Source organism: Mastigoproctus giganteus, chromosome 6, assembly GCF_048544385.1.
Source record: "Mastigoproctus giganteus isolate SK-2022 chromosome 6, ASM4854438v1, whole genome shotgun sequence".
Taxonomy (NCBI): Eukaryota; Metazoa; Arthropoda; class Arachnida; order Uropygi; family Thelyphonidae; genus Mastigoproctus; species Mastigoproctus giganteus.
The window spans coordinates 163,871,160-163,885,283 of record NC_143580.1 but is presented as its reverse complement, the minus strand read 5'-3'; the positions used below and the strand labels follow the sequence as shown (position 1 = coordinate 163,885,283).

The 14,124-nt window shown below is 37.1% G+C and overlaps 1 protein-coding gene across 5 annotated transcripts in view; it reads right to left on the bottom strand.

The window, feature by feature from the left end:
• The window catches only part of LOC150084715 (echinoderm microtubule-associated protein-like 2), a 364,524-nt gene that overhangs the window by 22,284 nt on the left and 328,116 nt on the right, over positions 1 to 14,124 (bottom strand). For all 5 annotated transcript variants that reach the window (XM_090376571.1, XM_090376573.1, XM_090376572.1 and 2 more), the window contains 2 exons: positions 13,086 to 13,181; positions 2,738 to 2,868 (listed from right to left, as the gene is read on the bottom strand). In XM_090376571.1, the coding sequence (XP_090232697.1) occupies positions 2,738 to 2,868; positions 13,086 to 13,181 (227 nt within the window). The remainder of the gene's footprint in view (positions 1 to 2,737; positions 2,869 to 13,085; positions 13,182 to 14,124) is intronic.

The window sequence follows — 14,124 nt, the reverse complement described above, 5'->3', positions numbered from 1 at the left end:
TAGCACTCTGTTTTTCAGGAACGAATTATCAGCGTTAAGCAGGGGTCACCTGTAATGGTCTCTTCTCCAATGGACCCTTTCTTTGTGGCCATTTTCAACCTTGTGTTGATTGGCAATGGGATAATCTGCAAGTTCCTATTATTCTTTTTCTCGGTTGGATTACTGTTTTAAATCTTTTAATGTCAATGTTTGCTCAGTTCGTGTTAGCAAATTTATTCTCGTAGGGATGAAATAATTTATTCCACACTCGACTTTAAAATCTCATCCTTTATCTAAACCTTGGTTTTTCCAATAAATGCACTAAGGCTGTTCAAGATAGGAATGTTGCATATTGCAATTGGCTTGCATGCAAATCTCCAGCTTAATTTTCTGCCTACACAAAGTTCACAACAATTGTGAAGCAGTTATTAATCAGTCCAAACTAGATTTTGAACAGGTTAAAAGTAGAAAACTTGCTTCTTGTCCAAGTGGTAGTTGAGCATTCTGATCTCTTGCCAAAGCTACTGGCTTCAACTTTTGCCCATCTCTGTTCCCACCTGTCAAAACCAGATGGTTCTATTGTCACTTCAGCTAAATATAAAGCCAACCAGCTTTAAATCCTACTTTTTTCTTAACTTATGTATTAATAATCTTGGAAACTACCTCCTACCATTCCCAGGACACTGGTCTTGCCTCCTGTGGTCTTCCATCAAAATAATGTCAGAAGGATAGTGAACAATTTTGATGCTAAGAAAGCTCCAAGTCCTGATGGTAATTCCCACTTGTTCTCAAAACTTGAGAACAAGTGGGAATTACAAGTGGATGTATGCTCCTGAGCTTACATCTGTTCTGTGTCACCTTTTTTCACTTTCTTATTCTAAAGGCTTTTTCCGATCTGCTTGGAAATTTGCTCACATCGAGTCAGTTCCTAAAAAGGGTAACAAATCCTTCCCATCTAATTATTGTCCCATTTCACTTCTACTATGGTCATGGAGAAATTCATTAACCACCAACTCCTGAACTATCATGAAACCTTTTCCATCTGATCAATGATTGCCAGTATGGATTCTGTGGTGTTGATCCACTGCTGATATATTGGCTTATGTTACCCATCTGGATAAATTCAATGGAAAAGTTTAGTGAAACTCGAGCACTGCTCTTGACATTTTAAAGGCTTCTGATTGTGTTTGGATAGAGTAATTCTAAATAAGCTTCCATCTTAAGGTTTGCCAACTGTTTTTTGTAACTGAGTATCCAGTTTTCTCTCTGACCGCTCACTGTACATGATAATAGACAGCTTTCTAACTAATGCTGGTGTTCCCCAAGGTTCAGTTGTCCCACTCTTTTCCTCTTGTATATTAATGACCTTCTTCCACTGACTGGAAATCCTATTCATAGTTTTGCTGATGATAGCACATTGTATTCCACCTTCCAGTTTGAGAAACCTTGCCATGCATAAACAGCTTCGACTTCTTGAATATTCACTACCAATTCTTTAAATGCTGATCTCCAGGTAATTCTCCAGTGAGAAAAAGATAACTTAGTTCATTTCAATCCTTCTAAAAACTCACACCTGGCTTATATTTTGCAAAAAGGATTTTTTTACTCCTATGCTTATCTTCAATGCTACTCAGATTTCTAGACAAGGTCACATCTCTGTTAGGGATTACCCTAATTACTCTAATCTAAAGGATTACTCTAATCTCTCTTGACATAAGCACATCACAAATATTACTTCCTCTGCATCTAAAAAACTGGGTTTTCTCTTTCACTCTCAGTGTTACTTTCCTTCCAAACAGCTGTCGCCCCGCACAAATCACCAAATCACAAATACGCCTTACCATTGAATATTGTTTCCACATTTGAGGCAATGCCCCCAAAACCTCACTCAGGTTTCTAGGTTCCATTCAAAAGAGGACAGTGAGGTTAATTAATGACTCATCTCCTACAAAGTCTCTCCATTTTCTGTCTCATAGATGTTCTGTGTCTGCTGCATGCTTTTTGTACAAATACTTCCATGGACACTGTTCTTCTGGATTGGCTTCTATAATCCACCCCTTTCAAATCCGTCTAGTCGCATGCTGCAACTAGTCAGCATCCTTTTACTATCCAACCTCAAACTCACAGAATCAACTTTTCTTTTTCCTAATTCAGTCCTTCAACTTTGTTTTCTGGAACAACCTACCTTCATGATATTTCCTGAAAATTACAATCAACAGAAATTTAAGTCTAATGTCAATAAGTATCTTCTTTCAACTTTCAACCCATGCACAGTTCTAAGTACTGTAGGTTCTACTACCTTTCGTATTTGGGGTTTTTGTTTAAAAAAAAAAAAAAAAAAAACTGAAAGAAATAACCAATAAAATATATCAAAAAATTATATTTTATTTTCAAAGCGAAAAATCTTTTGCAGCCTATATGAATGGGGATGGGGTGTGGATGCCAAAGCAAAGTTGACTCAGGGCACCACAAACCTCTGAGCCAGCTATGCTGTTTACAACATGAACGTTAAGTTCTGAATAATGAAGTTTTGATGTACACATGAAGTTCCAAGAATGCCTCTGCTTTATATAATAAGGTATTTCTGTAAATGCTTTTAATGAAATTTTGCTATATTGGGTTGCATTTTAATTGGAGAACCTGTATAAGGGCAGTACATCAAAATTCACTGATATTAGCAAGAAGTTAATTCAGTTTTAGAAAAAGGTATAACTCCTAATATTTATGCAAACAATTTCATTAAAAAAATTAAACTTACTTTAGTCTGACAAGCTGGATACGTATAGAGATTAATCCTTCCAAGGTCATCGCCTGCAGCCAATAACTTCTGGTTATGAGACCTATCACAAGTATTGACATCAGTACCATCAGCATTCTCTGGCCATATTCCTGTATGTGCATACATAGATATATGGTTAAATCATTTTTACTGTCTAATGTATGCAAGGTAAACTTTCTTTTAAGTGAATTTCATCCCATTACAAATGAAAGGAGAAAAAAATATTATAAACCAAAATTGAATCTTAACATACCAATTTAATTGTTTCAACTCCTAAAATGAAAAAAGCTCCTTTACTAATTAACATACCTAAATTGAAACTTTATGTAATATTTGGATAAAAGGATTTTCCAGATGCTTTTTTAATACTTTTGGTATCAAACTAAAAGTGGATGTTATCTCGTTACTACATCTTTTTATCGACTGAGAAAAATATTAAATATACTCTTTTATTATCAGTATATTTAATATTTATATTGTATATTATATGTCAGAAAAGCTTTTTATACTGTTCCATATGAAAGACAGCTAACCAAACTGGAAAAGCATGGCATTATGGGCAAGCTACTGCTACGGACAAGGGGATAGGTGAATGAGACAAGATATTGAAAGTGCCCACTGATAACCACTGTGCTGGTTATTAACGGGCACTACTCAATGGTTCAGTGCTGAGCCCATTGTCGTTGTTTTCAATATCTATTAATGATTGGTCAAGGCATGAGGGTGCATAAGTACACAGGTTCTGAGTGACTGTGATTCAAGCCTGTATAACTACTAAATATGTAAGGCCATACTTACGAACAGGCATACAAGGCGCTAGCCTTGGGCCTCACCATAGGGGGGGGGGTCTCACATGGTCTCTGTAATCTCAAATTTTTAAAGCGATTTCTTTTTTAAATTCCCTGATCTAAACTAGGGCCCACTTGTACCTAGCATGTAAACAGAGACAGGTGAAATTTACTGAAAGTGTGGATGACTCATTTCTGCGAAAGAACAGATTAATTTCCAGAATAAATGAAAATCACTCTCTCCTAATTCTCTAATTGGGTGTAGCACAGTTTGACCATGGCGTATTATCTGCATTGGGAATATGCCTTAATCTTTTCCACTGGCTACGAACAAGAGAAAGCAGTTGACTAGCAGGACTTCTTGGTACAGTATGTGGGAGTCTGTGTTATGGACATGGTAAATTGTGGAATATCCCCTTAGTTCTTAATTCGTGCATTCTACAGCAGCAGCTCTAAAGGCCAGAGGTGCGAACAATACGTGACACAGAGTTTACTCCAGTACTGTTCTTTATATTTTGCAGTATTACGTTTGTGTTTAAACAGGTCAGTAAAAATAATTAGTTTTTTTTTTCTGATTATATTTATGTATGCAAGTTTTTTTTTTTTTAACTCTGATATCTTTAAAGGGGACCCCGCAAGAGCTTAGCGCCTCTGATCCTGAGAAGTGTAAGTATGGTCTTATAAATATGGTGCTATTTTCTTGTATTCTCTCTTATCTTATGAACTCCTCTGATCATGTGGTCATCCTAGAATAAAAACAGGAAATTTATTTTATTTATATTGATGAGGGCATATCAGGTTTATGCCTAAGTTTGCAGATGATACAAAGGTTGGTAGGGTGGTTAATGACAGTAATCTGGTTATGCTGCTGCAACAAGATTTCAGCTCATCTGTCTAGAAAAATTAAGTAGTAGGGCTGAGAAGTGGCAATTGACTTCAGTTCTGCAAACTGCAATATCTGGTGACTAGAATGTGAACTGATCTGATTGAGGTGCTTAAGGCTTTGAATTGACTGAGTAAGCTAAATGCTGATGGCATCCTTCCTTTTGCTCAGACAACCCACATGAGGGCACATACATTTAAACTGAAGGAAAACTGGGATTTTTGCTTTCAGTTGGCAGGTAGTTGATTGTTGGAACATGATTTCATCTGGTGTTATGGACAATGTGAATAAATTTAAGGAGAAACTAGGCATATTAGAAAGGTCAGACAGATGATGTGGGAAGTTTGTTTTTTTTGGCTAATGCTGTATAAGCTTGCTTTCTTACATTATTTCTGCTACTAATACTAAAAGCAATTACTTCGTAATATATCTTGCTCATATATTATAAACATACAATGAATGGGTCATTACGTACCCAAAAGTTGGTGTTAATTTCATATAGCACGTGTACATGGCACTAATTTCACATACAACACACATATAGCTTGATCCCATGGTGATACAGCCCTCCAGCAATGGCACTTTATAAGGGAAGCCATTAGGAAAAAAAGCTTATTATTCATTTATAAACCAACCAGCAGTGTATTAAGAATGTTTGAAATAATACTTGCCTGAATATTTGCACTGTAGAGCCATTGAAAGGCTCAAGGCTGGTCAATCTCAAGCACATGTAGCTGCATAGCTAAATGATGATTGCACAATTATCCACAAACTTTGGAGAGGGTTCCAAGAATCAAGGATTAGTACCAGAATACCTACTGGAAGATCCAGATTGACAAAATACCTTTAATGTGTTTGGAACTTGTGTGTGTGTGTGTGTTATGGGGTTTTAACGCCACATAAGCTGCTGTGACTATAATGCAGCTAGTGTTTGGAATTTATGGCCACTACAGTAATAGTAGTGGCATGTGATGCAAGAAAGCAAGCATATGAGCTTATGCAGCATCAGCCAAAAAAAAAAAAATCACACCATTCCCTCCAAATACCTGTCCAGTTCCTCCTTAAATTTATTTAACCTATCAACTTCCACAATGACAGATGGAAGTTTGTTCCAGCAATTAACCACCCACTGGCTAAAGGCAAATTTCCGCACATCTATTCTACATCTGTCTTTTCTTAATTTGAATTTATGCCCCCTTAGGTTCGTAGTCTGAACAAGTGGAAGGAACCCATCAGAATTCAGCGTGCTCAATCCATTCAAGGCCACAGGAATGTGCCTCTACTATACAAAGGAGGTTGCAAGACTGTGGCATCAATGTAACATAATCCACTGTGGTGTGCCCCCCCCCCCAGCTCACCTGTAGCCTCTACTATACACTAAATTTACACTTGGCTAGTAGCCTGATAGTTGGGTTCACTAATTCTCAGCTGGGCTTCACCCATACCTAGGGGGCATGCAGTTTTGAATAGCCCACTGCTGGCTATTCCTCCTTTTAAGGCTCTCTGTTGGTCCTGTTTGCAGTGCAGGTGTTGCTTGGTTCCACACCCTATACTCACTCACAGAACCATAACCTGACTGCTCAGGCAAGGTAACTCATTTGTTTAAGGAATTCTGGGTTATGATAACTCAGATTAGTAGGCAACTGACCACAAGTGCCACAAGAGCAAAAACTAACAGCTGACACATACCACTATGACACTTTCATTCACACAAAACTAACAATATTAACCTTCCCCACCCACTAACTGCTACTGATTTCATTACTATCTTTACCTCCCTTTTGAGGATGTAACCTATAACCTACATACTCATAGAAAAAGAACATGAGGGAACACATGAAATGGTATGCATGAACCAGTGAATGCAGATGAGCACAAGAAATGGGTATTAATGTGTGGGAAAAGCCGGACAGAACCCTCCATTAATCCTTCTCCCCCTGGTCCTGCCAGTTTTCCCCTTGGCTGACCCTCTTCTGAGGCACAACTTAATATTTCTAACAGCTACTAAGCACAGCTAAATGTAAATAACTAGGGATAAACTGGAAACCCTCACCAAATAAGCTCCATCATATGCAACATTCAGAATAGAGAGAACAAGACTTGGAACACAAAAATTAATATTTGACAGATTGAGGCCAGGATCAGACACATTCAGCTGGGGTGGGAGGAACAGTGTCGAATAGTTGAATGTGACAGAGGAATGCAGCGGGCCAATGGGATACATAAACTTGACCCTGCTTCCATAGGCATATACTACACTTGCACACAGCATTAATATCTGCCCAGTAGAGGTTGTTATACAGTACATTTGCACTGTCATACAGGAGTATAATTACCTACATCTTCTGTCCTACTTATGCTTGCTAAGCAGAAGTTGTCACAAAGTATATGAAGGTCATAAAACAATACATGATGTGGCTGCTGGCCAACCCAATACTGTATTCTCTCCCAGGTTGCCTTCTCTGTCTCAACCCTAATCTAATTCACACTATTAAAACTCCCCTTTCCTCCTATCCACCTGTTTTTTTATAATTAGAAATTTTTATTAATATTTTTATTATTTATTTTATTTTATTATTTTATTTTTTTTCAGGGCTTACTTTTCAGGGTTCCAGAGAGCAATCTAGCAGAGTTTCAGTGATTGGTGCCGGTCACCCACATCCATGTGTGTTGTTTGTATGATTAGCATTGACACAATGTTAATCATACAAACAACACATGTGGCCGGCTTTGCAGATATGCTACAACACAGATGACATCAGTGAACTAAGATGATCTGGGGGAATTGTCAAGATTCTACAATTATACAACTGACATATATGCAAATTTAACACATTGCTACAGGAGCAGGACTGGCGCAAATCCATGGTTCTCTACTCTGTTGAGTAGAGAACCATGGATGGACGAATCTGCATTCCAAGGGTTTGATCCTATCCCAGAAGAAAGTATTAGCCTTAAATTTGCAATCGTACCTAAGGCACCTCCAGTTACCACCACAGCGAGACTTGAATTATCAATTTGCCTTTAGACAACTGAAGGCAGATGGGAATCAGGTAATCTTTCTCAGTGATCAGGGAAGGAGGAATGTAGTTCTAGATCACTCCTATCTTACTACAATGAGAAAGCACTGAACTTATTACAAGATACACCAGTTTACAAGTTGGTATTTCAGAATCCGTAGAAAGTAAGGTCAACTGCCTTTTAAAAATATCATACGACCAGGACAAGACTGAAACTGAAGAATACTGTAAGCTGTATGCCTCAGACTGCTGCTTCCCTCTCTTTTATGGTTTACTTGTTGTGTGTATGGTTGTATGGTTTACTAATGTTTCACTAATTGGCCTTCCAATGGTCTTGCAAAGCACCTCAGTACTCTCCCAAAGGCTTTGATTTCATCATATGAACATTTAGTGAAGTCCAGTAATTACTTTATTTTATGGCTTATATATTCCTGAGGATTACGTCAGAGTATCATTTTAAGTTGCATCACTGTTCCACCCATTCTGATAGAACTGGCCATTTGAGGCCCCAGAAATGTTTTACAGAATGACTCTATCCTTAAAAGCTGAACTAAATTATATGTTGGTATATGTGCAGGCCTTCAACTTTGTCTGGCCAATACCACTACAGTGTTCAAAGGTTGTGTGTTCCAGCAAATTAAGGACACTGCTATAGAGTCACCTATCTGTTCTGTAGTAAACTTAGTGGATGCAAGACCTTGAAACTAAGATTTTATTCCCTTTGTACACCTGTCCTGGTGCCAGTATGTGAATGATATGTGTGCCTTAATTAAGGCCAGTTGTGAAGACTAAACATTCATATATGTCAAAAGGTTTGAATCCAACATTGTTTACATTGGAAAGGAGGCAAATGTACCCTCCCCCCTTCCTAGATGCATTAGTTATACAAATAGACCTCCGCACTGAAACCAGCATGTATGGGAAACCAATTTGTGCAGGCTGGTTTACACACGTTGTTACAGCCCGATCATATGCAAAGGCCTCCACGATTGAGCCTTTACACTGTGCCTGGTTCCACTGCAGTACACCCAGTATTGCACACAGCATCAATATGTATATATAATTAATGATTCTTGCACTGTTTCTATTGGAACATACAGCAGCCTGGAAGGCAAGGTGTCGGGAATTTCAGGACCTGCTGTGGTTCATCATGGAACAAGTACATGGACTGTGTTAGGGTAACTAAGAGTAGGAACATGTGTATGTATACTTGAATGTACACTAATGCTAGGAGCATTGTACTCAGACATAAGTGGTGCTTATGTCTATGGGGAGTGCAATGTATACAGGAAGGCCAAACAGAACAGGAGGGGTTATGCTTTTAGTTAAGAAGATATTAAATCTAAGGCAGTGCACTGAGTCAACATGAGTGACCAGTGCAATGCTGAGTCGGTTTAGTGTGATATATGCACAGAGAAAACAAAATTAAGAGTAGAAGTGTATTATAGACCTAATGATTGTGATGAGTATACCAAACAGCTATACAGAGCAATAGAGTGAGCCAGTAAATCAAAATGTCTTATAATGGGAGATTTTAACTTTTCAGATAGTGACTGGATAGTGACAAGTGGGTTGGTCACTTGCACAGAAGCAAGACTTTCGTAGATTTCTTGGATGATTGTTTTCTACAGCAGCACTTTAGAGAGGAAACAATACTCTTGATCTGGTTATCAGCAGTAATTCTTCATACATTAATAATCTGCAGGTAAAATATCCACTGGGTGGCAGCGATTGCAGCGTATTAATGTGGAATTTAATTAAAGATATAACTACTGCCAAGGGTAAAGGGCAAGGCTTTTGCTTTCAAAAGGCTGACTACAATGGTCTCAGACAGTTTTTAAATTCTATGCAGTGGAATGCACTGATGTTACCAACAACAAATTCTAAATGGGAAGCATTCAGAGAAGTAATCATAGAAGCTACTAGGTTTTTAATACCAATGAAGAAACACTGTTCAAGGCTTAGACCTAAATGAATGTCAGATGAACTATTAAGGCACATGGCAGAGAAGAAAAGTGTATGGGATGCACATAAATTATCAGGTGATACAAAATTGTATGGTATATATATAAACTGGTCTGTAACCAAGTTATAAAGGAGGTTAGGCTAGCTAAGTCAGATTATGAGAAGTCTTTGGCAAAGAATGCAAAAAAAGCAGAAAAGACTTCTATGCTTATATTAACACAGAAGGAAGGCATTGAATCACATTGGGCCACTTGATGTCATTGGGTTAACTACTGATGACCTTTCTCAGGTTGCTGACAAACTGAATAGGTATTTTGCATCTACATTCACACACGAGGAATTCTTTAGAGGAGGGGATGCCAGAAGTTTACCAAACTCTAATGGGGGGCTAAATGACTTTGTGATAACTGAAAGAAAAGTGGAAGAGAAATTGTTGAAGCTGAATATAAAAAAGGCACCTAGGGTGGTTGGAATCTATCCAATTATATTAAGGGAGGCAGCAAAGGAGGTATACAGCAGCATGTTAGAGAGGAAACAAGAGGAAGCAATACTCTTGATCTAGTTATCAGCAGTAATTCTTCATACATTAATAATCATTAATAATTTTTTTTTTTTTTTGGCTGATGCTGCATAAGCTCATACACTTGCTTTCTTGCATCACATGCCACTACTACTACTACACAAACCTTAGGCATAATTATGAAAGCATCATTGGATTCAGGGGAGGTCACAATGGACTGGAGATGTGCAAATGTAACCCCAATTCATAAAGGGGATCAAAAGGTGACATGATTAATTACAGACCTGTTAGCTTAAAGGATGTTCCAGGGAAAATAATGGAGTTACAGGTTAAAGAAGTAATACAGGTCCACCTGGACAGGCATGCAATTATACTGCAATCAGAGCATGGATTTGTTAAGGTGTAGTCTTGTTTAACCAATCTGATAAGTTACTATGATACAGTAACCAAGGAACTGGACACAAAAAATAATTTTGACATCATATACTTGGATTTCAGGAAGACTTTTGACGCTGCTGCTGCATATAAAAGACTGCTGTACAAACTGGACCGGTGTGGCATTAAGAGCAAGTTACTGCTAGGTATAAAGTGAAGGTTAAGTGGAAGATAGAGCAGTTATCAATGCACACTGTTCTTTGTTGACTAATGTTATTAGTAGAGACCTCAGGGTTCAATACTGGGCCCACTGTTGTTTTCAATATTTATTAATAATATTGATGAAGGTATATTAGCCTTAATGTCTAAGTTTGCAGATGATACAAAGGTTGGCAGGGTGGTTAACAACAGTAATGGCAGTATATGCTACTGCAACAAGATCTAGAAAAATTGGGTCGATGGGTTGAGAAATGGCAGTTGAAGTTTAACATTCACAAATGCAAGGTATTTCATATAGGTGGAAGTAAACCCAGAGTAACCTATCAATCTGTGGTAGTACACTCAGGGCAGTGGAAAATGAGAAAGACTTGGTTATAATAGTGCAATCAGATATGAAATTCTCTGAGCCATGCAGACGTACTGCCAGGGAAGCACATGGGGTTTTGTCCATCATATACAGAAACTTTGTTAGCAGGGATAAGGAGGTGATTATCCCTTGTGCAAAACCATTGTTAGGCCACATCTTGAGTACTGTACACAGGTCTAGTAGCATCACTTCAGGAAGGATGTCGATCTGCTGGAACAGATGCAAAGAAGGCAAGGAGATTGGTGAGGGGAACAAATGGGTGCTCTTACCTAGAAAGGCTTCAGTTCTGCAAATTGCAGTCTGGAGACTAGGCACCTAGGGGGGGGATCTCGTTGAGGTGTTTAAGGCTTTGAACGGATTGAGTAAGCTAAATGTTAATAGCATTCTTCCTCTTGCTGAGACTACATGAGGGGACAAATTCAGGTTGAGGAATGATGGTTGCCTTCAGCTAGTGGGTTGTTGATTGTTGGAACAGGCTCCCATCTATTGTTGTGGAAGTGGATGTTTTAAATAAATTCAAGGAAGAACTACACAAATTCTTGGAGGGTATAGATGAGCGAAGTGTGTGCATGCTTTTTTTTGGCTGATGCTATGTAAGCTTCCTTTCTTGCATCATTTTCCACTCCACTATTACTACTACCCACATCTAGAAAACAAGAGATTGACTGCATAAAGTATGACTGCCACAAATGTGCCCTTCCCAAAACGATACTGGAGAGGCTCAGCTTCCCACCACTTGACTGCATAATCAGAATCATCTGCCAATGCCATTTATTCCTTTCCTATACAGGCCTTTCTTTTATCATTACATGGATTTTGGGAATGGAAGGCATCTGGTATATTAAACTTCAGGCCTGCAATATTCTGTCAGTGGTGTCACAGGTGAAACCATTCTTATCTTTATTCATGCAGGGGTTTATCACACAGACTGCTCCAACTGCAATAAATGTTACAGGATCAGCCTAAGAGGTATCTGTGAGACTGCATTAGATGAGTTTAACTCCCATCTTTGAGGATTTTCAGGATTCCCAGTGGCTGAACAATTTTAGAGTACAGGGCAGGTAGGGGCTTGATATTAATCGAGTTTACATGGTGGGGGCTATGTCAACACTGCTGGTTGGAATCAGTTTATGTCACCACTTGCTTCAATCATAACTTAGGCTTTCTTTCATATTAACCCCATTTCTGAGCAAGTCATGACGTAGGACAGCAGATGGTATCATAGGATGTTGAGAGATACCAATCAAATGATCCTCCCATCCTGCTTTGATTGTGCTTCATTTACTTATTTATTTTTTGCAGCATTTCTTTACAATTTTAATGTTGACAAAGATATCCTAGCATGTCGAAGGCTACCATGTTTTATTCCTGTTTTTATTTTATTTTAATTGAACAGTTTTATCAATTTTATGTGTAAGTTTTCATTTTTATATTTATCTCTATATATTGTTGATTGAAGTTATTAAAAAATATTCTGACACCATTCATTCCAAATCCAGATGGCTTCACTTTCACTTTGCTCTAAATTTCATAACATTATTTACTATACATCTAGTATTAGCATACAAGCAAGTACATGAGTGCCTGTTTGAGCTTTTAGCAACCCTAACACAGCCATACATTTGCTTATCCAATAAGGACCTGCAGCAGCCCCATACCTTGCTTTTCAGTCTGCTGCATGTCCCAAAAAAGCAGTGCAAGAATCAATTTCACCTCTGCTTGCAGCTGCTGTTAAATTATTAGTCTGTGTACCCACCCCAAACTAGCAGTTTGCTGACCTGCCTTAAAAAAATTTATAACATAAAGACAAACACTTTAAATAAATAGAAATTATTTAGAGAGATGCATGCTATAGTAATTCATGGCAAGACACCTCCATAACAAGACATCAATGCAGTTTATTTACTGCTATATATAGAATGAAGCTATGCCCTACTTGTACAATAATGTTTTATAGCTCTTGCAGCATGAGACATTTTCCCTAAATTTAATGGATATCATAACTTTAAAACTTGTAATTTCAAAATAAACTGATATTATTAAAAAATATATTAGACAGCACATTAACAAGAAAAGTTCTTATATATCATATTTACTTTAAGACTATTTATTTTTAGAATATAAATTATCACTGCATGATTGAAATAAAAAAAAAAAAAAAAAAGTTATGTTTCAATATAAAAGATATACCTAAAACATTGAATCCCAGTGTACATGTTTGACTATGCCACTTAATATCCCTTGCAATGGACATGTTACTTAACTGGCGGCACACAGCAGCATTCCCTAAAAAGTTTAAAAATTTGTCATTCATTGAACTAATTTTAAAAATGCACATTAAGTAAATAACAACTTGCATTTAACATATTCTACAGATAATTAACACTAACCAATTAATTCATATTTCAATATACAGGCAGTTCTCGCTTTACGAGTTCCTGGGTTTAAAAGTTTTTTTTTTTTTTACCTCCAAATTACAAGTATCAACAAAATCGAAAATATGAACATTAATTGCAAAAAATGAACGTTAAACATTCATAAATACCGCATTTCAAACCATGCATGTAGTTATACAATACAGTGTACCCCTCTCTATGATATTAATCTGTTACCATCGTATCGCAAAAATATCATAATGTGAACCCAGTAACACATTGTTTTTTGGTAATTCATTCCATGACCTCGGAAGTTCAAATCTTCACTATATAACTCCCTAAAAGATCGTTTTTATAGTGTAAATTGTATTAGTTACCAATTCAAATCATTAAACCCACTAAACTTTCATTGTTATCATATGTTATAAGAACCAATTTTGAATGCTTTGTGATATATTTCTAAAGCACATTTCTAGAGGTCATGACTGTAAAACAATAAATGCTCACTAGTGGTATACACAATATATAAATGCATCTACTCAATTTTTTTTGATAAAAAATAGACTTGATTAAAAAATTTAATAAGGAACAAACAAGTTTTTTAAAATTGCTTTAGTCTTTTTTTTCTCCAAAAAATATACTGAATGGTGTACAAAATGCTGAGTTTTAAATATAAATCAATATGCCTGCTTGCATAGCACTTTTCTTTCTCTCTCTCTTTTTTTTATTTTTTATTATTATTATTATTATTATTCATGAACAAATTTGTTGTTACTGGCACTTTGTTGCTGTTATTTGGTTTTTAGGAGCATTAGCAACTAAGGCCATATTGCTCCGGGGATATGCAGTGGTCA